This window comes from Podarcis vaucheri (genome assembly GCF_965113315.1).
Source record: "Podarcis vaucheri genome assembly, chromosome: 8".
NCBI classification, from domain to species: Eukaryota; Metazoa; Chordata; class Lepidosauria; order Squamata; family Lacertidae; genus Podarcis; species Podarcis vaucheri.
Window position 1 is genome coordinate 25,963,078 of NC_138766.1, and position 27,390 is coordinate 25,990,467.

The 27,390-nt window shown below is 42.6% G+C and overlaps 2 protein-coding genes across 12 annotated transcripts in view; one reads left to right on the plus strand and one right to left on the minus strand.

The window, feature by feature from the left end:
- The window catches only part of PIGN (phosphatidylinositol glycan anchor biosynthesis class N), a 94,168-nt gene extending 90,885 nt beyond the window's left edge, over positions 1–3,283 (minus strand). Inside the window, exons 1-3 of one of the 8 annotated variants that reach the window (XM_082234265.1) lie at positions 3,087–3,282; positions 2,133–2,315; positions 11–71 (exon numbers count right to left, since the gene is read on the minus strand). Coding sequence is in view for 1 of the 8 variants with exons in the window: in XM_082234260.1 (XP_082090386.1) it covers positions 2,133–2,173 (41 nt within the window). In the remaining 7 variants the exon portion in view is untranslated. Of the gene's footprint in view, positions 1–10; positions 77–2,100; positions 2,316–3,086 lie in introns of all 8 variants that reach the window. The other 7 variants (XM_082234264.1, XM_082234262.1, XM_082234261.1 and 4 more) reach the window with 7 other exon arrangements.
- A 98-nt stretch (positions 3,284–3,381) lies between these two features.
- RELCH (RAB11 binding and LisH domain, coiled-coil and HEAT repeat containing) overlaps positions 3,382–27,390 on the plus strand; it is a 64,499-nt gene continuing 40,490 nt past the window's right edge. The window contains exons 1-10 of one of the 4 annotated variants that reach the window (XR_014222294.1): positions 3,382–4,000; positions 16,231–16,320; positions 20,521–20,592; positions 20,709–20,764; positions 21,101–21,214; positions 22,437–22,637; positions 22,736–22,827; positions 23,972–24,247; positions 25,988–26,063; positions 26,521–26,616. Coding sequence is in view for 3 of the 4 variants with exons in the window: in XM_082234221.1 (XP_082090347.1) it covers positions 3,487–4,000; positions 16,231–16,320; positions 20,521–20,592; positions 20,709–20,764; positions 21,101–21,214; positions 22,437–22,637; positions 22,736–22,827; positions 23,972–24,247; positions 25,988–26,063; positions 26,521–26,616 (1,587 nt within the window). In the remaining variant the exon portion in view is untranslated. The remainder of the gene's footprint in view (positions 4,001–16,230; positions 16,321–20,520; positions 20,593–20,708; positions 20,765–21,100; positions 21,215–22,436; positions 22,638–22,735; positions 22,828–23,971; positions 24,248–25,987; positions 26,064–26,520; positions 26,617–27,390) is intronic. The other 3 variants (XM_082234221.1, XM_082234220.1, XM_082234222.1) reach the window with 3 other exon arrangements.

A 27,390-nucleotide genomic window follows, 5' to 3' on the forward strand; every position in this document is an offset into this window, starting at 1 on the left:
ATACTCACACCAGACCAATGAAGAGAGTTGTGTTGAAACTCAGCCCACAGTCATTGCTTGTTTTCTTCCATCTGCCCTAGTCCAGATCATACAAGGGGAAAAAATGAGCTGGGGGTGGAGCTCTCCATGTTTTTCCTTGTGGGGGAGCTCACCTAATATGGTGGTGGTGGAGGAGGAAAGGGGGTGTTTGGGCAGGTGAGTGAAAAATAAATCTATTTCCAATTTAAATGACTTCCAGATGCCTTGACCTACCTGAACTTGTATTTTGTATTTCTACCAGCAATCTACTTCATAGAATACAAACAGTGCAGAAAACACTGCCGTGTGCACTGAACACCACTAGGGGATGCAGTTGCTAAGAAATTGCTTTCTAAAAAATTAGCATCTAACATTTAGGTAGTCCAAACATTACAATTTCAAGCTTTCTATTAATTGTATAAAACCTTAGACTCTACCCTATAGTGTAGTTGGGGAAGGGCCATAGTTCAGTGGTAGAGCAACTGTCTTGAATGTAGACGTTCCCAAGTTCAATCCAACAGTGGCATCTGCAGCTCTGGCTGGGAATGTTTCCCGCCTGAAAGCCTGGATAGCTGCTGCCAGTCTGTGCAGACAATGCTAGGCCAGATGGATCAATGGTATCAGTTAGTATAAAGCTGCTTCCTGTGTTAGCTCAGTTGGTTAGAGCATGGGGCTAATGATGCCAAGGTCATGGGCCAAGAGGTCTTCGATCCCTGCATACCAGGGGGTTGGACCAGAGATCCTCAGGGTCCCAACTCTACAATTCTGTGATTCTGTGTTCCATGGTCTGTGAGTTCTGTTCCCTTTAAAAGCCTTATTTATTTGCTTATTTTGCTGTAAAGTATATATAAGACTACTCTAAGGTTTTTATTATTATTATTTATTGGATTTATATACTGCCCTATACCCAGAGGTCTCAGGGCGGTTCACAGAAAAAAGGGCAGTTCACAGAACAATCTGAGGTTTTGATCCTTAAAGTCCGCTGGCAGCCACTGCAGCTAAAAAACCCTGTTCTTTGAACGAAACTTCTGTTAACAGGAGTGCTTAATGTCTTATTGTGTTTTTATATTTTGCCCCAGAGAGGCTGGGGCAACCCAGTGCGATGGGCGGCATATAAGTAAATTATTATTATTATTCACTTATATATTATTATATATAGTAGTCTTATATATACTTCAGACCCCTCTCATGCTGCAGATCTAAACCAGAGGTAGATTTAAGGGAGCTCAATCTTTCCATGCGCTGCTCTGGTTCGCCAGAAGCGGCTTAGTCATGCTGGCCACATGACCCGGAAGCTGTACGCTGGCTCCCTCGGCCAATAAAGCGAGATGAGCGCCGCAACCCCAGAGTTGGTCACGACTGGACCTAATGGTCAGGGGTCCCTTTACCTTTAAGCCGTTCAGTAGCACTTAGCCCAGAGCCTCAGGGACGCCACAACCATGATGCAGAATGGAAAGTGAGAGGTAGGGGGGATACTGAATTTTGGGTCCCCACAGGGCACCACTGACATTTGAGACCTCAAGGTCTGCTACTGTCTAAACACTCTTCCCTCCCCCAACCAGTGACTGGTGGGGATGACAAGGACAGGGGCGCAAGCAGAAGAAGCAAAAAAAGGGGAGAAAAATTGAGGGCAAAGAACTGAAGGGAGAACATACTACGGGTCCCGAGAAAGGACTCATGGGCTCCAAGAAGACAGAGGCGAAGGTGGGAGAGGGTGGGTGAGTGGGGAACCACCAAACACATACAGTACCAGGAAGGCTACAGATGAGAACCAATTTTTCTCAGAGGGAAAAAAGGATCCCAATCCCTCAGCCCCCAACAGCAGGCTTTGATGGAGAGAGGACCCTGCCCCATCCTTCGTTTGGCAAGAGGCGTCATCCCCCATCAGCAACATCTGGCAAACAGCCTTTCATGAGATATCAGGGGGGAGTCTGAGGAATCAGTGGGTTTCCTGGGGGGGGCAGGGAGATGCGGAAGCGAGGAGAACAAGCCCCGTTGACCCCCAGCCAAAGCATGGTCGCCTCCGAGTGGGGTGGGGCGCGGGGTCTCGCGCGCAGACACGCGACCTCCTCCACTACTCACACGTTCGGAAGCAGGCGCTTCTGCCCTTTTACCAGGCACCCCGGCGCGCGTCAAAGGGCCCCGGGAAAGGCATCGCGAGATCCCCGGAGAAAGGGAGCGAGGAGGAGGAAGAGGGGAAAAGTGTCCTCCCCCGTCAATCATGCATCTTGCATGTCCATGATGCACAGGTGGAGCCCAATGGGACAGGTGTGCACCCTCCTGCTCACCGCCCGTGCCTCCAGAGAGAGAAACGTGAAGAGTATAACGCACGTCGACTCCCACGAACCTCGTGCTCGGTTTTTTGAAATAGCCGTTTTGCACTTTGGGAGAAAGAGGGGTTTGCAACCAAACTATTGTTTGCTCCCATAACTATGGGGGTGGGTTTGAAGTTGACCAGAACCCAGTTTGGTGCAACTGTCAGATCGGAAACCAAAAGGCTTCATATGCACCTGGTCAATTTCTGCACTGGATTTCAGCCAGGAAGGGACAAAACACACCGGCGCTTGTGGTGATGGCTGCAAAAGTAATTCTAATTAAACCGCCACATTCCCTTTCCCCCCGCTGAATATTAAATTCCTTCCTAGATTCAAACCTCAAGCCAAAGCTTGCGTTTATTTAAATACAAACACGCTGGAGTTTTTGTTTTTTTTACCCCTCTCAGTCTCCGCTTCAGCATAGTCCTGACATTTCAGGGCTGTCAAAAAAAAAAAAAAAAAAAAGCAGCATTCACCTGCCCGACATACAATGTAGGAATAATAATAATAATGGACTACAATGCATCCCGGCCACCACCGTCACACCGATGCAACACAAGGGGAACAAACATGGTCTCTGCATCCTCGGTTTTTTGTTTTTGTTTTTTTTTGCATTGTTTTGAGAAAAAAGGGTATCTACCGCCTGAAATAAGACGCAGGATGCAATCTCATGTCAGGTAGCACAGCGGGCCTTCAGGTAGCACAGGCAAGCGAGTTAAAACAGATATGATATGAATATGTATTTGCTTCTACCTTTTTTCCTCTTCTTTTTCTGAGCAACCCTAAAGCCTTGCTTTTTTCCCCTCCGTGGACTCGTGGTTGTTTTCAAGCAGCTGCCGATTTCTCCCCACGAGGAAGGAAAGGGGAACAGCGCCCACGCCGCCCAAACGAAACCTCTCGTATGCCCAGAAAACAAGACGAGCCGCCCCCTCTGCTGCTTTCGAAAGTCTATACCGCGCCGCGAGGACGCCGGAGACCGGAAGCATCCGGGCGGCAACTCTCGCGAGAGGCGAGACCAGGAAGAAGCTGTGAGCTCTGAGGAGGGAGGAGGAGGAGGAGGCGGGCGGTTGGTGGGCGCCGTCGGCTGCTGTGGTAACGGGGCTCTGTCGGGGGAGGGGGGAGCGCTGCTTGGGGCGCCTCCCCTGCTCCCAAGATGGCGGCGGCGGGGGCTGCTGGGGTGAACCCTTTCCTCAGCGACTCCGAGGAGTCGGACCCCGACGAGGCCCGGCCCGGCGGTGGCGGAGGCAGCAGCAGCAGCGACCCCGGCGGCGGAACGGCCGCTCCGCTCCCGCTGCCTTCGTCGGCCTGCTCTTCGCCGCCGCCGCCGCCCCTCCTTCAGCAGCAGCAGCAGCATCTGCCCTTGCCGCCTCCCTCCTCCCTGCAGGCCGAGGAGCCGCCTCGGGTCCCCGTGGACGCCCTGGCGGCTCAGCTGCTGCGCGACCAGTTCGTGCTGACGGCGCTGGAGCTGCACACGGAGCTGCTGGAGAGCGGCCGGGAGCTGCCCCGCCTGAGGGATTACTTCTCCAACCCGGGCAACTTCGAGCGCCAGGGAGGAGGCTGCGCAGGGGGGACGGCGACGACGGCGCCCACCCCGCCGGCCTCGGCGGCCCCGGGGCTACTGGCGGGGGCCGGAGTGGGGAAGGAGCCCGGCGCAGCAGGACAGCTCCGTAAGTTGGTTTGTGGAGGGAAACCAATAAAATAGAAGGGTAGCTCAGTACCGCCGACTCGGTCCTTGGTTGACCTTGGCGAGTTGTTTTGGTTTCGATGCACTCCTTTTTTGCCTCGGAGGAGCACCTGTCAGCTGTGGCAGGAAGGGAGGTGAGGCTGGCAGGGTTTGTTTTTGAAAGCAAGCGGTGGGTTTGGCACGTGTAAGATAACGCCCGGGTTCGGCTCACTCCGCTGCACCCCACCCCCAATGCCCTGCTTAAGTTAGTACCATCATATAGTCCAACATCAGTGCTTTTTTTCCTAGGGAAAAGCAGGGTGGGGAACTCACCATCAAGTTTATTGCAGGGCCATTTGCACCTAACTCAAGCAGACAATGACCTGGATTAGAATTGGCTGCAACTTTGTTGATTAATAATAATAATTTATTATTTATACCCCGCCCATCTGGCTGGGTTTCTCCAGCCACTCTGGGCGGCTTCCTACAGAACACTAAGATACAATAACCTGTTAAACATTAAAAGCTTCCCTAAACAGGGCTTCCTTCAGATGTCTTCTAAAAGTTTGGTAGTTATTTTTCTCTTTGACACCTGCTGGGAGGGCGTTCCACAGGGTGGGTGCCACTACCGAGAAGGCCCTCTGCCTGGTTCCCTGTAACTTGGCTTCTCGCAGCGAGGGAACCGCTAGAAGGCCCTCTGCCCTAGACTTCAGTGTCCGGGCAGAATGATGGAGGTGGAGACGCTCCTTCGGGTATACTGGACCGAGGCCGTTTAGGGCTTTAAAGGTCAGCACCAACACCGTGAATTGTGCTCGGAAACGTACTGGGAGCCAGTGTAGGTCTTTCAGGGTTACAGATATAGGTGGATATTTTGCTCAGGCATTGGGTATATATCCATTCCAGTCCCCCCCCCCGACAAAAAAAAAGTAAGGGAACTCAGTTTCCCCGTGTTCCTGCTAAAAAATACTTTTAAAAAAACGCTGGTCAACATGGTGTTGTTTGCCACACTTAGGGAGCAGTCCTGTAAACAAGGAGCTGGTATGAATGAGCCGGCGCAAAGCTACTCAATTCAGCAGTGGGGCTACTGCTAGCGGAGCCCACCTAATCCTGGTAGAGAGAAAACAAACTTTTAAAGTAGAAGAAGAAGAAGAAGAGTTTGGATTTGATATCCCGCCTTTCACTCCCCTTCAGGAGTCTCAAAGCGGCTAACATTCTCCTTTCCCTTCCTCCCCCACAACAAACACTCTGTGAGGTGAGTGGGGCTGAGAGACTTCACAGAAGTGTGACTGGCCCAAGGTCACCCAGCAGCTGCATGTGGAGGAGCGGAGACGCGAACCCGGTTTCCCAGATTACGTGACTACCGCTCTTAACCACTACACCACACTGGCTCTCAGTAGTGCTTGAGATGCACCACCCTTTTTGATGCCTTAACATAATGCCAGGTTGCCAAGTCACACGACTGAGCTGAGGACCCATCCTCTGTAGTCCTGCCTCTGCCATGCTGGTTTGTCAGGGCTTGCCCCAATTTAAGAGCCTCTGAAATCTGCTCAGCCATCTAGGTCCCAGCTCTCCTGGGATGAGAGAGATGATACTCCCTGGCTGAGTCCAAGGATTAAGTAGTTAAGAGAGCATAACTCCCTCCCAGCTCAGCCAGAGCTCTGCAGGAGCCTAACCCTCTCATCCCAATAGTTCTTGCTATAGGGGAAGAGCTTGCCTGAGTGTGAAGATGGATTGTGTGATAGTACTATTAAGACTGGAACCCTATGCATACTTACCTGGGTATAAGTCCCATTTAACTCAATGGAAATTACTTCTGAGTAAATATGTATAGGTTGGGTTGCAGGTCATCACCCCTCATGCAGGTATATTACTTTGACAGGGTTGCTAGGTCAGAGGCTATTGCTTCTAAACATTAATGATGCTAGATTCTTGTAGTCATTGCCATCTTCTTATAGCATCTGTTTTTAACAGTATAGAATTGGATGTACATGTTGATCTTTTTCATTCTTGCAAGTAGCATATCATCATGAGCTCAGGCTGTGCTGATTATTCACACATCTGCAGAGGTGACAAGAATAACCATGACTATTCCTGATCTGTGTGGGTTTTGCTTTCTTTTTGCAAGGCTAGATGTTGGGTTGGGTCGGGTTCTTCTGAATCACTTTCTATCTTATAAAAGTGAAAACTGACTCCCCTGTCACTTGCAGTTTGGTGCTGAATCACCAAGCCAGGGTTATCAGGAAAACCCAAGGAATCATAACCAGCTAACATTGGGTTAGATCCAGGCTCCTGCTCTTGCAATGGGGCCTCTTCTTCCTCCTACAATCTTCATGTGCTTCCAGAATTTGCTTTGGAGGGCTGAGGAACATTCCAGAGCAGACGTTGGGAGCATTCAAGGTGCTGGAGCAGGGAAGAAGGCTAAACTAGAAGTCTCCTTGTGAAGTGGATTTCCATTGAGCAAGTGGGCAGTCATCATTGGATGTTGCTCTTTATATCACAATAGTAGTTGGCCAAATAGAAAACACTATGTTCATATTACTTGCTTTGTGTTTAGTTCCTTCAACTAACTGGCATGATGTTGTTTCATTGCACCCATGAAACAGTACCTTAAGTACTAGAAGTGGCTATTGACATAATTTGCCATAAGTGTTGGTGTCTTGTTTAATGATGGAGGCATGGCTGACGCTGAGGCATTGAATTGGGAAATTGGTATTCCTGTGGAAGTGAATATTAGCAGGTTTCCGTGTATTTTGTTGGAAAGATACAGTGAGCATTCGGGTATGCACAAGTATCTGCAGAAACTCAAATTTGATTGAAATGTTTCTACCATTGCCAGGATATAGATAAAACAGATACTCATACAGAAGCTGTTGGGTGTGCCATTGTATTAGTTTTATCTATAGGGTCAATAGGAATATGTTGTGTTCTGGATAAAATGAAAATAACTTGGGTTAATCATAAGACATGTTAAGAGTGAGAGAACTTCCCATGTACGTCTCAGAACTTCCTGAGTTACAGAACTATCCACATTGGCATTTCAACAAGCATTATCAGATGCTTGGAAGACAAGTGTACATAGGGGAAGCATTAATATATGGAACAATTTTTGTTCTTTCCAGCTATGACTCTTAATCTATATTCTTGGAAGTAAGAGGGAACAACTCCTAGTCAGTTCTGATGAAATGCTGGGGTCAGATGTCTGCAGAAACACTGTTCATGTGACTATTCCATTCTCATGATCAACTAACTCAGGTGGGAGCGTTGCTTCCATCTGTAAACTGGAAAATTGCAACTTGAAATCTTTTGGGTCACAAAAGTTAAGCTATAATTGCATGTCTATTCTCTCCCTCCATATTATGCTTCTCAGAAGTTAGACTTACTCCCATGAACAGATCTTAACACATGTGTTCACTAGCAAATTATAAGAATCAATTTTTAGAATTGTATAGGTGGAATGGACCCAAACTCTGTCTTAAAATACCTGTTCCTAAAGCAAGTATGGAAACATATGGTCCTTGAAGCTACTTATGTTACATAACTCCTGTCCCCCCCCCCCCGTATTTAGAGGTGTTAGCCATGCTTAGTAGCAGTACCAATATATTTCTGCACTAGTATTAGTGTGGTATGACACAAATGACAGAGTCTATTATTTGATACATTTTGGGGTTAGGAAACGGCTCAAGGAGCTGCAAATGCAGCTAGCCTCATATCTAATTATACTGAATGCTGTTTTGCTTTCAGTCTTTAGCACCATGTTTGCATAAATACAGGTGTGATACTGATCTGAAAGTACAGTTATTCTCATCGTTTGATAGCTTTATTAACATAAATTATTGTTTTGGTTGAGACCATATTAATGAAGAATAGATATGGTACCTCTGTCACATTTTCTGAGATGTTGTTTTATTCAGTGTTTGCAGCAGGATCTTTTTGAATTTATGGTGGCATTCTTGGTTTAGCCAAGGAGAAATGTTGTTTGGTATTTTACCCTATAAAAATGTTCAATTATACTATAAGCTCCTTTTGAAATAGGAAGAATGCCAGTAGGGGTGAATTTTTCATTTATTGCTTTGGCACTAACTTCAGAAGGTGGAATCACACCACTCTCTCCCTTCCCTCCACATGTGAGGGTGAGAAGTAACACTTCCCAGTTCTGAAGAAATCTCAGTTTCCTGTTAAATCGGAACATGGGAACTGCAGTTTGTTCTGGACTGAGCCTGGAAGTTTTACATTTTCATTGCACATGCAATCAGGAGGAAGGAAGGAGGAAGAATGCTCTTTTTTGTCACAGCTAAGAATGCCTTGTGGTTTTCCATGTGTAGATTCTGTGCATGGAGAAGGGACAACAGGATTGTGCCCCTGATGTTTTCCATAGCCCTGAGCACACCTCTGGGTTTCTCAGCGTTGACATGGATTTATGTCTAGCACAGGGATTGAATACTTTTTTCAGCCCAAGGGCCACATTGCCTCATGGGCAACTATCTGGGGGCCTCGTGTCAGTCGTGGATGGAATGAGGGATGTGGCTCTTTACAGTTGGCTACATTCCAGTCACTCAAAAGCCAGAAGTTTCTACACTCACACTCATGCACATATCTTTCCATCCAGGCAAGCAAGAGGCATTATCACAGTTCAAGGACATATTCCAAGCAAGGTAAAAGCATTCAAGGAGAGCTTGGTGCAGGGCTGGTGAAGGGTATGACCTGGAAAGAGTCCTGAAGGTCAGATTGAGAGGCCTGCAGGATTGCATTTGGCCCACAGGTTCCTCACCCCTGGCATAGCAAAAGCCTAACAAAGGCCAGAACCCCTATGTGGTATTGACAAGCTGGAACAAGTAGAGAGATGGGCAACCAAGATGATTAAGGATCTGAAAACCAAGCCTTATGAAGAATGTTTGAGGGAGCTGGGTATGTTTAGCCTTGAAAAAGAGGAGACTCAGAGATCTGATAGCCATCTTCTGATATCTCAAGGGCTGTCACATGGAAGATGGAGCAAGCTGGTTTTCTCTGGAGGGTAGGACCCAAACCAATGGCTTCAGGTTACAAGGAAGGAGATTCTGACTAAACATCAGGAATGACTTTCTGACAGTAATAACTGTTCAAGAGTGGAACAGGTCCTTCAAGAGGTTGTTGACTCTCCTTCCTTGGAGGTTTTTAAGCAGAGGTTGGATGGCCATTTGTCATGGATGCCTTAGTTGCGATCCCTGCATTGCAGGGGGTTGGACTAGATGACCCTTGGAATCCCTTCCAACTCTACAATTCTATTATTATAGGAGATTCCAGGTCCCAATTGTGTTGAAGGAGTGAGGTAGTAGCTGCTTTTGTTTAAGATTTTGTTACATGTAAATTCATGGAAACACATGGCTGTCCAGGCAGCGTGGACACGCAAGACATTGAACAGAGCAAGCAAAGCCAGCAGCACAGTTCTACTGCCTCTTTCTCTAGACATTGGTTTTTGACATGGAGGAAACCTGGATTTCAGGATCTCTCAATTCAGCCCTCTCTGCCCCTACAATTGCTTACTTGGAGAATATATGGTGAGCATTGTTCTATCTGGAGATCTGGAAGTTATGCACTATTCATGAGGAATGGAAATGAGGTGCTAATAGTGGAAAACAAGACTATATTCAGAAAAAGTGCTATTTTTGTTGAGCGGCTACTGTGTTTTTGTAGGTGATTCTAGCTTAGAATTATTAAAATACCATTCTCATTAAGGCCAGCATTTGTCACATTTCTGTAACTCATACTCTGCAGGCATGAACAGTATGTAGTAGTTTAAAATGCTGTAAAGTTGGGTTTGTGGGTTAAACCACAGAGCCTAGGACTTGCCGATCAGAAGGTCGGCGGTTCGTATCCCCGCAACGGGGTGAGCTCTCCTTGCTTGGTCCCAGCTCCTGCCAACCTAGCAGTTTGAAAAGCAAATCAAGTGCAAGTAGATAAATAGGTATCGCTCCGGTGGGAAGGTAAATGGCGTTTCCGTGCGCTGCTCTGGTTCACCAGAAGTGGCTCAGTCATGCTGGCCACATGACCCGGAAGCTGTACGCCGGCTCCCTCGGCCAATTAAGCGAGATGAGTGCCGCAACCCCAGAGTCGGTCATGACTGGACCTAATGGTCAGGGGTCCCTTTACCTTTAAAGTTGGGTTGTAATGGTTAGTAAATATCTTTAAGATTTCAGATGTATTGTGTTTGTGTCATTTAATGAGTAGCGTATGTTCCCTTTTCTGTTTCTTTTAGACAATTTTCTTCTAGTATGTTACTGTCTGCTTTGACTCTGTCCCAGGACAGCTAGCAGCAGAATGATGTACTCATGGAAATGCTTCTGCAGCATTTACCGTGTTGGTCTGTAATTCAGGTGTACTTGACCAGAGCTAATGACTATCTAAGAAGAATGTATGTGTAGGAAACTTCTTGTATTCCATATTTTGATTAGGGCATAACCTTTCAGATATTACCAATCAAAATTGCACTCATTCTAATTCTAACATGAAAAGTAAACTAAGCACTTGCTTCCTTTGGGCTTCTGAAATACAAGTGTTTGCAAAAGTGAGGAGTTGTCTCTTTATCCCTCCCCATTTCTTGTTCACAGCAATCCAGCCTCATTTATTAAACCCCCAAGGCGGGCACGCGGGGACACTTTTCTGCCCCACTCCCCTTGTTCTAATCCTGACTATGGTTCACTATTATGGTTATTACAGCTGAAGGGCTCCAAAGTCATATTCCAGGCTTAACAGAGTTAAAGGCACTGTAAAAATTCTAGGGCTTGCGTTTCTTCAAGGACTTCAGAACATTTTGGGAAATGATGGGCTTAACTGTTTCATATTCCTCAGAGATGCCTCAGATAACAACTCCCAGCATGAAATAAGAAAATATAATTACTCCTCATATGCACAGTAGCTTAAAACAGAACCAGAGAAGTGCAAGTATTACTCTATCAAGGGAAATCTAGTCTGTTGTTGAATAATTAACCACTGAAAAAAGTTTTCACTGGAAAGCACATGATTATCTGCTGTTACTGTAGAATTATGTTTTCAGCTTGAGAAACAAGGCTTCATTTAAAATCATTCCAGCTTAGTACTTCAAGAAGGACATTAGATTATTACATAGCTACCACACCTAAATAGGATTGAATGTTTTAATTATTACTTCTTGTTCATCATATTATGCAGCCAGTTAATCATTTTGCATTCCATTTTCATTTTCATTGCAGCATCAAAAAAGAGTCGTAACTCTATGATAGACTAATTTTGGTTTATTGTAATCAAAGTTCTAGTCAAATAAAACTTTCTGGGTTCGTCCCCCCACCAAAAAAAAGCTTCCCAAACTGATTCAGTGCACCAAGTCCAGTATAAAACATTCCAAGAAGCTTAGGTTTCTTCTGAAAAGACTCCATCAGGCATTGTCTGATGGAGAATCAAATATTTGATTGATAATTTTTAATAAAATTGGGTGCTGAATAATTAGAATGCAGTATCTCTTCACTAAAGTTCAGTACAGTGGTGCCTCGCAAGACGAAAAGAATTCGTTCCATGAGTCTTTTCATCTTGCGATGTTTTTCGTCTTGCGAAGCACGGTCCGTCGCAACTGCGCCTCTTCAAGCGGCTTTTTTAAAAAAGCGCAAGACGTTTTCGTCTTGCGAAGCAAGCCCATAGGGAAATTCGTCTAGCGAAGCAACGCAAAAACGGAAAACCCTTTCGTCTAGCGAGTTTTTCGTCTCGCGAGGCATTCGTCTTGCGGGGCACCACTGTAGTTGGTCCACAAACACATAATGGCATTTTATGCAGAATTACAGAAGGACCGGAGGGGGGAAAGATTTAGGACTCGAGTCACAACGCATGCTTACCAATTTAATAACTAGGAAAGTCACTTGTTTTCTTGCAACCCAATCTTAACACTGGTATTATTGATTTTTCTGCCAAGTGAAGCCACAGCTAAAGCAGCCTATTTGTCTGGGGTAAGTAGCAGTTGTCCTAGCAATTGCTTGCAGTGGGTAGTAGTAATAGGCTGAGTGGCAAATGCTTGGTCAATATGTTTATGATAAATCAATAAAAAAGAATAAAAGAATAAAAAGGCAAATGTTTGGGCCTGCTTAACTTGTTGCCTCCTTGCTCACAATGGTTGTAGGCCAAGGTTGGCAACCATGATAGTGTTGCACTATTTTTATCTAAGCAAAATGCAGCGCTTCACTCTGAATGCTGCCTCCTGATGGTGTGTGTGTGAACGTACATAGGCTGGCAGTACACATCGAATTCAGCCCCTACACACATGCTCTTCATAAATGTGTGCAGCTACTAGAAGATACACACAGATTGGCAACAGTCACGGTAGTCTTTTGCACTCCCCTGATGTTTCTCCACAGCTGCTTGTTTCATGGTCACTCCCTCCTGATAAGCGGAAGAGAGCATTCACAGACAGACTTGTTTACAAGACTATAAATTGCAGAATATTTTTAAAGATGTCTGCTATTTATATTCCCTTAGTTGCAAATTGTTAAATCAAGGGTGGAGAACTGCTGACCAACAGCCTCTTGTCCTTAGTCATGCTCATGCAGAAATTAGCATTAGCAGCAGCAGCAGCCAAGAAAGTTCCTGTTCATGCTGATAGTACCTGTAATAATAATAGGGTTGCTCGTGTGTAAGTTGTTGCCACTCCTGGCTAGGTTGCCTAGTTAAATCTTTTCTGTCTGGACAGCCCTTCACTTCGTGGCTGTTTCAGTCGCTAGCAGAATCCGTCAGTGGGCGTTTCTTAAACCTTTTCCAGCATAAAAGCTGTTTGACGCCAAGTCTCCTCCTACTCTCCCTGCGCGGAAGTCTTCTGCGCAGGGAGGGTGTGGGTAGCAGAGGACCCGTGCTCTCCCCGCTGGTCTCCCGCGAGGAGTCCTGGAGCCCCCTCGCCGATTCCCCCATCTGCCCCCCTTTATCCCTGGTGTTACGCTGATTTCCTTCCCCAGCTGATGAGCTGCCTCTCTCCCTGCTGGGCCCTTCTCCAGCATCACTTGGGAGCCTTGCTTCCGCCTCTGGCTCCGATGTCAGTTCCCTGACAGTACCTTTCCCCCCTAAACTATATTGCTGCATATGTAAGAGTGATTTTGAATAGGCAGTTTGGGAGATGTTTGCCTTCTCCATGCACTGCCAGACCCATGACCTCAAAAATATCCTGTGTGCCACAATGAAACATAGAGAACATAAACCATTTGAAAGAATGGGACATTTTACTGCATGACAGATCTTCAGTGGTAGGGAAAGACGAGGTGACTGAAAGAAGATGGATAGCCCACTGCTAGCTCTGACTCAATCTGCCTCTCGTATGTGGTCCCTGTGAGATTTCCCACTCCCAAAGGAATACAGACCCAGCACAAAAAGGTACCCCACCACAGTCTTAAAATAAAAGCACTTCGCACCTGTGTGCTGACAGAAGACTTGTGTCTACTGCAGTAATCAAAGATCTTGCAAACTGAATGCATGTTAACATCTGTTTCAACTATATCAACATTAAATGGAGTCCCTACGTGATAAAGATAGCTTGTAAGTTTTCAGGAAGACAAAGTGTTGTGAAAATAAATTCTACTGCCAGTTTTGTTTGCATTCTTGGAAACTCTTGAAAAGTTGCTTATTCTCATTTCATTAAAATTACCAAATCTCCTTAGTGCCTTTTACTTCACATAATTTTCCTCAACTGATCAACACGTTATTTTTCTCGGATTTGAAGCGGTTACCTCTGGCATTAATAATAGCAGCCAGTGTAGAGTAAAGGTGTGGAGTTTTGTGAAGTATGGTAATTTCAAAAAAACCTGTTCTACCTGTAGACCAGGAATATGGAAGTTTGGAGAGTTTCTCTGCTTGGCAGAAACTGTTCAAGAGGCTGACTTAAGAAACAAGCTACATCCAGGCCAAGGTACAGAAAGAACAACTCAGTACAGATTATTATAGGAAATAGGATAGATGGAGCAGAAGAGTAAACTGGCAATTTAGATGGAGAGCAGTTTTGTGATTTCAGTGCATCCTGTTGATAGCACCAGAATAATGGTATCTTTAAAAAAATCTTTTTAAAAAATTATTTAGTTCTGTATTAAGACCTGTGTGATTACTTAACAATTATAAGACTATACAGCTCTTGCATTTACAATGGGCACATCCCATTAACTTCAGTGCCATTTACTCCTAAGTAAGTGTATACGATTACAGCTATAATACTCCACCACTCCCAGAAATAGTACAGTCGTACCTTGGAAGTCTAATGGAATCTGTTCCGGAAGTCCGTTTGACTTCTAAAACGTTCGGAAACCAAAGCACGGCTTCTGATTGGCTGCAGGAAGCTCCGGTAGCCAATTGGAAGCCACAGAAGCCCCGTCGGACGTTTGGGTTCCAAAGAAAGTTCACAGACCGAAACACTCACTTCCGGTTTTGCAGCGTTCAGGAGCCAAAACGTTCAACTTGCAAGGCGTCGGAATCCAAGGTACGACTCTATTACTATAATGTGTTTTGTCTGTCCCTCAGTTTATGATTCTTTTCCAGTTTCCTGATAAAGTATTCCAGTTCTCCCACCCCCAGAGTAATGCATAAATAGTTCTTAGTAAAATATTACTAAAGAAAGGAAGTTGATATTTTGCATCTACTCTGTGCCCAGTGAAGTAAAAGAAGCGGATCTCCTTGAAGCCAGCCATGTAATCATTTAATTTTAAGTTTCTCGTTTAGCTAGAGTCCAGTGTTCCTCAAACTTGGGTCACCAGCGGTTGTTGGACTACAACTCCCATCATCCCTAGCTAGCAAGACCAGTGGTCAGAGATGATGGGAGTTATAGTCCAACAACAGCTGGGGACCCAAGTTTGAGAAACACTGAGCTAGACAAACCTTAGAGTGTAACATTCTAACTGCATAGTATAAAACACACTTACCGTATTGGCCAGAATATAAGCCACACTTTTTTTCCAAATTCCGACCGTGAAGTTATAGTGCAGCTTATATTCCCAACCTTACGATATCGCTGTTGAAACAGCTGCCCTAGGTCCGCCTTCCTGCCTTGCCTTCCAAGGCTGGAATGGAGAGCACCCCCCGCCTCCCAGGATGCCACCACGAGGGCCAGTGGGGGTGCAGAAATAAAGCAGGGGGAAGGCCGCCAGCAAAGCAGCGTGGCTATCCAACAGGAAGCAGCCCAGGAGCGCAGGAGAATGGTACCCATAGGATTTTCTTCTACGTTTGCCATTTATGGGTGTGAGTGCCTGCAGAATTTTAAGGTAGCGGCTTATATTTGGGTATTGTCTTTTTTTTCTCCCTTGAATTTTAAAGGTGCGGCTTATTAGCAGGTTTGGCTTATCTTTGGGCCAATACGGTACTGCAAAGAGATTTATTTCCTTACCCTTTTTAATTTCTTTAAATTAACTAATTTAATTTCTTTTAATTTAATTTAATTTAATTTCTTTAAATTAAACTGTTTCTAACTAGTTTTATGCAGGTGTTACTCACAGCTCAGTTCCTTCTCCTGTTTCGTGGCTTGGTTTAGAGTTACAATTCCTGTGCAGAATTGACTTTTCTTCTTTTTTGCATTTAAATAGGTTTCAAACTTGTGTTGCAATTCTACACTTAGCGTGTTTTCTTTAACCACTGAATTTGTGTATGTTTCAAACATGGGTGTAGTATAAGCAGCCTAAAAGGAAACATGTTGCTATTCCCCATATTTTTTCTTGCTGTCTTCCTCTTCCTCTTCCTGATCATCGGGGAAACTCCTCTTATTATTGTTAGATTTATATCCAGCCCTTTACAGCTGTCATATATAGGTATTCGGCATAAACTCTTGTTTTCAGTAGAATTGTTACTATGCTTACAATACCTGTCCTGTCTCTAAATTGACTTCTTTTCATTCTTTTCCCTGTCTAAATAGAAGATCATGCTCAAAGAGAACACATTTTTGTGAGAGAAAGTTGAGGCAAACAGGCAGTGAAATGTTTTGTGGTAATGAGAGGAAAACAGGTATAACTTAAACCTGGCACTGTGTTATGGGAAGATCATCCAGGGTAGCGTTTAACTAGATTTTACTTGGAGTAGGCCTATTGAAGTGAATAAACATGACTAATTTGGATACATTAATTTTAAGTAGGTCTACTCTGAATAGAACTTTGTTAAATACCACCCAAAGCTTTTTTTAAGTCCTTTGCCATGTGCAGCCTCTAACTTCAGTTGGGGAACCCTTGTACAGGATGGGGAGAACAAACAAAGCTCAAATGTTTGTTTAAATATTTTTAGATCGAGCTGGAAGCATTAGCACTCTTGACTCACTGGACTTTGCAAGATATTCAGATGATGGCAACAGGGAGACAGATGAACGGCTGGCTGGTGAGCAAAATTTCATATAAAATAAACTATTGTGTGGATGTTGCTCAGTGAATTTTTATTTGGAAATAGTCTTTAGGTGTGTCACATTTATTTTTTAAAGTTACCTTTTAAGTTTAATGTTTTGTAAAGTTTCTAGTAACATGGAATATTTTTGAATGGTTTATTAAATTTGTAGCAGTACTTCTTTGGCTAGTTGATTTATTTATTTTTAATACAAAAACCTGTTCTTTAAAAAAGTTCCATTGATACATTTTATGCTTTATGTCTTTTCCTGTCACTATAATAATTGTCACAAAGCAATAGCATTTGAAGTCCAGCTGAAGACAACTACTGCATCTAGTTTTGTAAGGAACAAAATGCTGTTGAGAGACAAGTCCTTTTAAATATGAAACTTTTTAATGGCTGTTTATGTTTCTGCTAAATGGTTTCCTTATTGGTCCAGAAAGACTTGCATGAACAGGCTGACTAGCAGTGTACTGTGTTGTACAATTCTAAATGAAATAGGTTAGAAGTTGTGATAATATTCAAATATGAAAAATGTTTAAAGTTGATTTCTTTAAAACTGATAAAAGCCTTATATGATCAACATTCTAGCGTAATACTTTCAGGGTTGAATATTGCATTTAAAAAGATTGTCAACATTCCAGAATTATCATATTTTTCCATGTATAAACCCTGTTTTTTGCTTTAAAAATTTAGGCAAAAATTGGGGGTCATCTTATACATGGATTGTGAATGCACAGGAGTTCGGCCGCAGGCACTGGTATGGGCGGCCTGGGCTCAGGCTCTTAAAATATGGTAACCCTAACTTTGGGCAACCTTCGCAAAAAGGTTCAACAACTTTTTGTTGGAGGTCGACCTCCCACTCCCAAAAGCTCAAAGTTGTTCTGTTTGATGCTTAAATTATTGATTTCTTAATTTTAGGTTCAAAAAAGGGGGGTCATCAGTCATCTTATACATGGGGTCATCTTATACATGGAAAAATATGGTATACTTCTTGGGTTGAATGTTGCAGTGTCATGCTGTTTTATCTTGAACTTGCCAAACATTAAGAGCCACAGAAGAATGGGTTTTGTCTTGATAAAAAGATCTTAGTGGTTGTGTAACAACTGGTTGCCTGTCTTCTGCAATAGTTTTGTTACCTCACATGCTTTAGAAAAAGAAAAGTGAGGGGACTTTAATTTCTTCACAGCTCCACGGAGAAATCGCTGCCCTGGTTTAGCTATCACACTGAACTATGATTTAGGTTGACATCCAAACTAGGCTAGTGGATTCCCCACTGGGGCATGGAGAATGAGCTACAGGAACCCTCCAGCTCCTCCCACCCTTCCATCTCTGGCACAGTTGTCAGAAAGGGTTTGGAAACGGTCGCTACTGCTTTGCTGGCTATGGTTGGTTTGCAACGAAACAATTTAAAAACCTGTGGTGGGTCAGAATTGCTCTCAGGGTACTGGCATAACATCTGCTTATCTGGATGGGGTTGGGGGCAGGGCATGGTCAGGGTTACAATATGCTGCTCCTGTCCAGCCATAACCCAGCCTGGTAAGCAGCAATGATGCCAAATGTTGAGATGGTAAGCTGCAGTGATGCCAGTATGGTTCACCTCACCACATGTTCCATATCTGCTGTTGGCAGAGATTACGCCTTTCCCCCTAAGGTGGTTATGCTTATTGTGAAGACTTGACATGCTACAAATTCCAGGGAGGTAGCTGTGTTATTTTAGCTACAACAGTCTCCTGTGGGCACCTTTAAAGGCATGTGACGGGAACCAGAGAAGCACATGGGGAAGTCCAAAGGATAGAGGAGCCCTCTGAAGCAGCATGAATATTAGAGGAAGGAGCAGGGAATGGGTGCAGGCTGGAAGCTTGTGCTAGCAGCAGATGCACTTTCTGCTCACACAAGAGACCATCTGGATCCCAGCCTAACATATTTATTGCATCAAGAGTGTTTTTGGGTTACATCCAACTTGATCAGTTGAATTTTCAGAAGCTAATGGAGAAATAAACATATTAGTCAAAGCTGGAACAAAACTATTGTTTTTGATTCTACTAAAGTCAGGGCTGCAGTTATGAAGTCATTGTTGTCAGTGGGGGGGGGAGTCTAGTCACTGTCATATTTTTACCTGAAAAGAATGAAAATAGCTCATTAAATTGTAATAAAAACAATGACTTTTTTTTACTAGAATATGTGGGTTGGAACCAGACAAAGTTAGTTGTGCTTTTGCTTGCCCCATCGGAATCTAACTTTAGGGTGCAGTCCTATAACACCTTCCTGGGAGTAAGTCTCATTGAACTCAGTGCTTGATTCTGAGCAGACATGTATAGGATTGTCCTGTTAGTCTGGAGCCAACCATCTGTTTTTATTTCAGCCAGTCATGTTTGATATATTGTTGAATATTTATATACATATATATATATATACTAGCGGGATTAAAATGTTAAATGTCTGAAGAGAAACCATGCAGCAGAGTAAACTGTTTTAATGGTAAAATTAAGTACACAATGTTAAGTTACACTTGTTGTTTAGTGTATTTCAGAGCTGTTAATTAGATAATAGAAAGACTTTGCCGTCTGACATGGGTTTATGTGATACGGTTTTTCTGGCTTTCTGTGCCCTTGGTGATATGTCTTGCTGTTGAACATTAGTTTCCTTACTGGAATTCCTGAGCTTCTCTACAATTTGTGTTCTTGCTATCTTTTTTTGAACATTTTTATCATCATGTTGCAGGGCATTTCTGATCTGCAATTGTTCTGTAACAAACTATTTTTATATCTTCTAAAAGAAGAATTTAATTTTTAAACTCAATTCATCTACAAGTTGAGTAACTTTTCAAAAAGCCAAGGTTAACCAAATTGTGCTAATGCTGGCTGCTTCTACAGAATTAATTTATTAATCAGTAGAAAGTATCAACATTGTTTTCAGACTTTGTTGCACAGAAATATTTGCAGATCAGCATTGCTGATTCCTACAGATTTTTTTCACTTTCTCATCAGATCCTCAGTTGTGCTTTCGTAGTTCTGCAGTAAAGTTCTGTGCATCAAACAAGTTCTTTCCATGTAGTAGATGTGATGTACTCTAACTATACCCATTCTGTTTTTAAAGAAGAAAAATGCAAACTGAGTGAATCTTTTTCCCATATACACTTACTACCAACATATTACACAAATTCATCCATAAAATACAGTTATCGCCATACATTATCCAGGGGTGAAAGGCTCCATGAAAACAGCACCTGCTTTTTTTGGCACAACCTAGGTTATTCCAATATAAAGATTTTAAGTAATTACCTAAAAAGTATAGAACTGTAGTCAACTACGTTTTACTCAGAGTAGGGCCATTGAGGTTAATGGAACTAACTTAAATATGTTCATTAATTTCAGTGGCTCCAACTTAGTTGAATACCACCTATAATTTCCTCCAGATTATTATATATTGATAGTGTTAAATGTTAATTACAAATGGTCCAGAGTGAATTTTAACCCCTTAACGACAGTCAATGTAAGTTCCAGTTCTGAGATATTTGATAAATTGGATCTACTTACATATTGCTCAAAGTGTTGTGGCAGAAAGCAATTCATAAATGTTAAATTATCTCATCTTGTCTAAATGATGGAACAAATGTTTTGTTTGGAAAATTATTAAATATGCCTCTAGCAAAATTTACAGTGGCCTAAGGAGTAGAACCAGCCCACTGATAAACTGCTCCAAAAAACATCATGCCACATAGAAAAACATAAAGCTGCCTCCAGTAGCTGTAAAAATGTAGATTATAACCTGTGTAGTTTCTTGGAATTCCATTTTGTTGATGAAAGTTGTATTTCAAATTCATCCCAGTCCCTCAAAGCAAGTCACACTCATCTTCACACTTCTCTTTTTCAACTTTAAAGTATTAGTCATCATTAATGCCTTGTAAGGAAAATCTTTCAAGTGGTACAATATTCTGCTTAAAGCCTATAGCATTCCTTGTCAGACAGCTTAAGTTCTTCATTAAGGTTAGACTTTAATTGTGGAAAATGTTCACCAGTTTGCTTCAGTCTAACTCTGCTGCATGCGTTCATGAGTTCCATAAAGATTGCATGCTTTGTCTTTAATACAAATTGTATTTTATTTTCACACCCATCCTTGCTTTTTTATATTTCATTTTTGTTTCCCTATTCTTGGTTGGATGCCTGTGTATGTTTAATCCAAATCCTTGTCCAGTCCTGGAGTTTGAACTACGGAAAGCAAAGGAGACCATTCAGGCCCTCCGAGCCAACCTGACTCAGGCTGCAGGTGGTGTACATAAACCTTTTCCTTAGTTTTTGTTTTTTTTTCACTTTGACAAAATAGCAGTAGGTGATGCCTCACAAAATGGAGAATAACAAATTTTTATATATTGCTGTTTGCAGAAAATGAAGTTCCTTTGCAGGAACGGAGAAATTACAAATCAAGTCCTGAAATTCAGGTGGGTAGTTGGGATTGGGGGGGAAACACCCTATTATTTGCTGTTATCGTGTATCAGCAGTTAGCCAATTGCCTTTTTTCAAAAACAAAACAAAACACAATATTTATATACTCCTTGATTGCAGTAAAACCTTTAGGTGGTGTGGGGGGTGTTTGTGTGTAAATAGATATAGATATATATACACACTACACAATTAGCTTGTTGAGTACACCGTGTAAACTACTCTGTGATATCTAGACATGACTGAGCTGCTATCTTAAGACATATGATAATGATAGAATAAATATTCTAATGAGAGTATTTACATCTCTTACATAACTTCCTTCTTTTTCCTAGGAACCAATTAAACCTCTTGAAAAAAGAGCTCTAAACTTCTTAGTCAATGAATTTTTATTAAAGAACAGCTACAAGCTTACTTCAATAACTTTTTCAGATGAAAGTGATGATCAGGTAAGTTTGAATAATAATTACGTTACAGCTTGTCTTTCCCCCACTTACCTTTCCAAGCACTTGGTAATTCTTGAGCCTAGTTTCCAAACAATATTTGGATAGTGACTCATATGTAGGAGAGACTGGTGCAGGGTTATCGTTTTGGTCAGAGCAGGAAATAGTAAACCACAAATGGAGGCCCACAACAAAATACGTCTGTCTATCACCAGCTCATAACAGTAGTGCTCCCCCTTCAGGGCTGCAGCCAGCTAGAAACATGAACTTTCTGGTACTGTTCAGGACTCATAGAGGGAGATAAGTCTTCAGGAGGAGCAGGTGTTCGCCCCCTCACTCCTAAAATATTTCATTGCTATGCTGTTAAGTGCTGAAAGGTTTCAGGTGTGGATCTCGCTGCCAGCCTGGTACTTCTTTAGAGCACAGAGAGAGGCTTCTAGAGAAGGAGAAGAAAGATGAGAAAGGGCACCTTCCCTGATTAGCCTGGGAGGAAGACATTTTTGTGTTTTTTTTAACTTGGTGGCACCCATCTCTGTAACCTTACAACCAGGGGGTGGGGGAGATTTGCAGGTGAAATTGTCCTTTTTTTCTTTCCTCATTCCTGAACCTCCCTATAGACTTGGGGCAGCCATACCCAGGATAGCTAGCTGATGCAAGGTCAGGTGTTATAACACTGCTTTGGGCTTCTCTGTCAATCTCCAACTTTGCTGTAGGGTAGGTGAGTCCTTTATGCCTTTTATGGGGCCTGATGGCCACTGCTCCCTCTATTCTGGAGCCATATCTGGTCAAGGTTTTCCAGCTTGCCCCTCTGTCTTCCACTCAGCAATTTCCCCCCTCCTTTTTTGGCAAATGTTGACATGGCCTCTTGCTTCTTACTGGGGATTTCCCCATAAGGTGCCAGGATCCTGTCTGCCATGCTGAGTTTTGCTTATAGAAGGGGATTTCCACAGCATGGCTTATTTTGGGGTTCAGTTTAAGAGTCTGGCTGTCTGGTCCATGTTGGACATCTGTTTCCTTCAACCCTCCCCCATCTGTCTTGTTTTTCCAGTCTGTTGCATCTCAGAAGTCATATAGCTCCTGTCTTCAGCCTTCTGAAAGGAACACCAAGCTTGCGCATACACACACAGGCATGCGCATGCTTATGTCTAACCAAGATCAACTCATAACAATACTTGACGGGATGAGAAGGGTAGTTAACAATTAATATTCTGCTTTTACACTTCTAAAGGATTTTGAATTATGGGATGACGTAGGACTGAACATTCCAAAGCCTCCAGACTTGCTACAACTCTACCGTGACTTTGGGAACCACCAAGTAACTGCGAAAGATGTTGTAGATGTAGCCGTTGGCCCGGAAGAGGATGAATTTGACGCAACCACTCCTATCCTAGAGAACATTCCTATATTTGGAACACCAGAATCTATAGAGGTAGACAAACATCATTCACTTTTGTCAGTTTAAAGCTTGCTACCAAAATGCAGTGTGATAAATTATTTCCTCCCCCCCTTATGTTTTCCCCTCTTTAGCAATGTGTAATGGTGCAGAAATTGGAAGATCAAATTAATGTGTTAAGCACCGAGAAGTGGTCTCTGCTGGAACAAATACGAAGGCTTGAAAGGTATATCCTCCACCATTGTAGACGATGTGCTTTTTAGGAAATGGGAAGTTACTTGGCATTTTATAGTCTCTGAAAAAGTCTCTGAAAATTTTATAGTCTCTGAAAAGGCGGATGGCACAGATAAATAAATGAATCACTTAAATGCTCAGTTACAACATAACTGAGTTACAACATAAATGGTAAACAATTACAACATAAATGTATGCCAGTTACAACATAAATGGTAAACAATTCAATATTTACTTGACTTTGTAACTTCTTGTGTCTTGTTGATCTTAATGGCACAGTTAAGCATCCCTAACTTTGTTTCATTGGTGCCCTAAATTGCATTGAATAGGCCAGACATTGAATTATGCTACTTAAGAAACCACTTTGCTTACCAATGTGGTTTAGTTGCTATTTTCAAGCTAACAGCTTTCAATACCATCAACCATTGTATCCTAGAACACGAAGCCCCAGGGAGCCTTCCCACAGCAGCTGGTCAGAAGGAGGAATGATTACTGTTCCTTACTTATAAGCTCTTATGGCAAATTGATTCCAGTAGAAAACTGCTAAGTTTTATTCCTATGAAGTGTAACTAAGGTTTGTCCTATGCTTTGTAGCTTGTGGTTTATCTGGGAGAGTTAAACCATGAGCCTGGTTTCAGACCACATACTAAGCCAAGCCATGGCTTAGCTCAGCAATACAGATAAATTAACTGGGGAGGAGGAAAGTGGCCGTGGTCTTGTATTTAGGAGTCCTTGCATTTGCTCATTTGGGTTAAGCCATGACTTGGCCTAGCATTACATATGAACAAGGGTGCTACATGCTCCCTTCAGTATGATTTTTATCATGGAAAGATGGGGTTTTAATGGCTACAGAAGGGTTGTGGAGTCTGTGGTCCTCCGAAGGTTAGATTCCAATTCCCAGATTGGGAATTATAACACAACATTTGGAGGGCCACAAGTTTCCTATTCCTAGGCTTAATAAATAATTTTTTGAAAACCTTCCAGTTTCATTTCCTAAGCTTCTGAAATAGGTTTTGTATATGACCTGGAACACATTTGGAAAACCTGTTAATATATATTTTAGGTTACTGGAAGTGGTTTACTTACTAACTTGTTTCTTAATTCCAATCCTTTATTTCCTGCCTCCCTCTTTTCAGTGAGATAGAGTACTTAAGAAAAGAAAAAACTCCTGTTCCAGTGATATTCGATTCAGTCCAATCATCTTTAGCTCAAGTGCCTCTCACAGTCCCAGATGATAACGGGAGATATTTAGATATCCAGAGTTCGCTTAATGATGGTCAGCATGGTGACACTGAAGAGAAAAGGCCTCCTAAAGAAGATATGAGAATTTCTTTTCCTTTGAAGGAGAGAGAAAAACTTCCATCTTGTCCTCCATCAAATAAAGCTGCCATACACTTCGATAAACCCAATAGGTTAGTAGCTTATTCTTTTTCCAGAAAAAGAATACCAATGTTGTAAGATTCTTTTAATGTTTCACTTGCGGTACAGGGCAGATTTAACAAGTGTGTGAGGGATCTGAATTTTTAGTGCACACCCCCTAAGCATTTGGGTTTCCCCCCTTCTGACATGGGAAATTGCCATGCGTGAAGCTAACAGTATTTCTCCTGCCTACCTTCCAAGTGCCGACCTGAGCACTGATGCCTCCTGCATTGTGTGTCCAACTTGCTTGCATTAAAATAAAATAAAAAGGCTCATGGTTCACTTCTCCAGCCATCGAAACTGCTGCTGCAGGATTAAAAGATGGGGCTCTAGTTGCATAAACACTTCATTCCTGCTGCAAGTATGTTGAGGCCCTAGCTTTGAGATGAAAGGTGGTTTGTTTGACATTTGGATGCAGCCACAATGAGGCTGTCTCGTGTTCCTTTTGTTCTTTCATCTTGGCCAGGTACCTTCAGGCCTTTTCAGACCCAGGATCCACGTTTAACCCAAACATGCATTGGGGGATCCAGTTCTTAAGTCTTTTACCATATATTTGCATGGTGATGGTGCTCCTGTTGTGACCCCCTTGGGATCAGGCGATGACCCGCTAGTGGGTCATGACTCACCAGTTAGACCAGTGATCTTCTAGTCCATATAACATCATGAGCTTATAATTACTGGTGCTCATCTTTTATCTCAAGAAAATGTGCAGTCACACCATAGGTTTTCATACCTTACTGGTAATGTTCATGTATAGCATTTTTAAAAGTTTTCATTATATGTGTTTCTCACCCTGAGCCTCAAAATAATAGTGTTGAATATACTTTTCAAGTGGGACTTGATAATGAGCTTTGTTTTTGAAATGAATAATTTACTCATAAGCAATTTGAGATACCTCCTTGGAATCAGGATTGCTTCCTGAACGCTCTTTTTAAAAACCCAAATTTGAAAATTGCTACATTTGTATCAAAAGACTGAAATATAATTGGCTCAGAATATTACCAAAGTCAGTTTCCCCATTTGGTTTGTAGTATGCAGATAACCATTTCTATCCAACATTGTAAGATCTGAGGATTTTGATTGACCATATTGATTTTGATTCTTCCCCAGTAGATTACATGCAAGCATAATTAGGGTGGCATTTTAGTAAAATCCATTTGAATCACCCCCTTCCCCTGGTAAAATGCCTTTGTAAGTTGGGTTGCGTTGCACTGTAAGAAGAAAAGCGCAATATGAAATTTATAAACAAGACAGGTAACTCAAAAGATAGCAGTTGTTAATTACATTTTCCTTCTTGGTAACTTGTCCAAGCTCAGTGTACTTCTCTTTGTTGTTGTTGTTGTCATCATGATAAAATGGGAAAGGAAAGGAGCCGTGTATGCCACCTTGAGTTCCCTGGAGGAAAGTTGGGATGTAAATGAAATAATCAAGAAATAGATAAAACTGAAATGTTGTTGCTGTTTTTTATTTTAAAAATCTGTTTACATCAGTGGGCAAGCTGTTGGTTTCTCGTGGAAACTAGTTTTCTCAGTCGAGTAATATAATTTGTATGATAGTGTAGGAGTAGCATTTGAAAGGTTTTTGTCTAATCTGTAAAGCAGTTTAGAATTCTAGCAGCATACACACACACACACACTGTGTTCTGTAGCTGTCAGTTGTGAGTCAAAGAGGCATGCTACTAATATCAGTTATCCAACTGTCTTCTCTTTCTCCCCACGCCCCAACTACTGCAGGAAGCTGTCACATGCGTTCCATCAAGCATTGCTGTCTTTCTGTCAAATGTCAGCAGAGAGCCGTTTGGGATCAGAGGTATATGTCCTTTTTGGAAAATGTTAAATCTTGATGAGTCGTAACAGGCTGGGGAGACCATATTGTTGAATTTTTAATACTCCAGCAGACTTCTGGCCCGTTGCTTATGTAGCTCCATAGAGGAGATTTTAGAACCTATGGACTGGTTATTACCTTTGGCGGCCACACCCAGTAGCCTCAACAAGTGCCATTGTTGAAATGGGGGTGGCTCCAGTTGTATTACTCAGATGGAGTTATACTGCTCCTCATGCGTTAGCCTACACAGATAACTTTTGTGTCTTTTGGTTTCAAGACGTTTAAAATGAGCATGTCAACCCGGTATCCTCTTGTGTGCTGATTTCTGGGACGGAAACCAAGACGTGACTGATTTCTTAATTTACCTTAAGAATTGCATAAATGCCATTGCAGCATATTATTTCTTTTTCTTTCTTTTTTAAAATCAAAATTGCACTTCCAGGTGTCCCGAATTGCTGATAGTGAAAAAAGTGTCATGCTGATGCTTGGGCGTTGCTTGCCGCATATCGTTCCTAATGTCCTGCTTGCAAAGCGAGAGGTGAGAAATCCAGACATTTTGATTTCAATTTTATGCAACATTTCTGTTTATTGAGAAGTTAGTAGTGTTTATCATGTTGAAGTCGATTACTTGCAATCATCTTATTACTTTTGTGCATGCATCTCTGCTCCTAGAGAATGGTTGTGCACCTCTGCCAGGTGAGTTTAGCAAAACAGCATGATATCCTACTCTTTGTCCTTTTGCTTAAGATCCTTGATGGCACTCTGCAGGCCTGTTATTGTGAGTCCATCTGTTTTGCCCTTCAGTTTGCTTACTTGTGTTAGCTAAACCCACTTCTAGTGCTTCTGTGTGTCAAAGCAGAGTTATAATATTGAATTGGGGTTAATTAGCCTCTTAACATCGATGAGAATTATATATGTATCATTTAAAACAATACATATATAATTAACAGAGGTTCTCAAGGCAGCTTGCAATATGTTTAAAATACAATCAGGATGTTAGTCCCTAAATAGATAGGAATTCTTTATCCAAGTTACCATTGACATGGCTTGCAACTGTTGGCTCCCAGCGACACGCATAAGAGGTCCAGGGGTGGAAAGAAGGCAAAGATTAAAAGCTGCTCCCCAGTCGCTTGATTCATCTGGCACTGAACCTCTGATTCCAAGGGGAAATACTTCTGCTCTAGAATTCATTGCGAAAAGAGCCAAACATTAGGAGTCCCTTGCAAGGGAAATAAGTTATATAGCTTTATTTCTTGTAAAGCAGAATATATGCTGGTAAAAAGCAAATAGAGCTACAAATATTGTTGTGCCT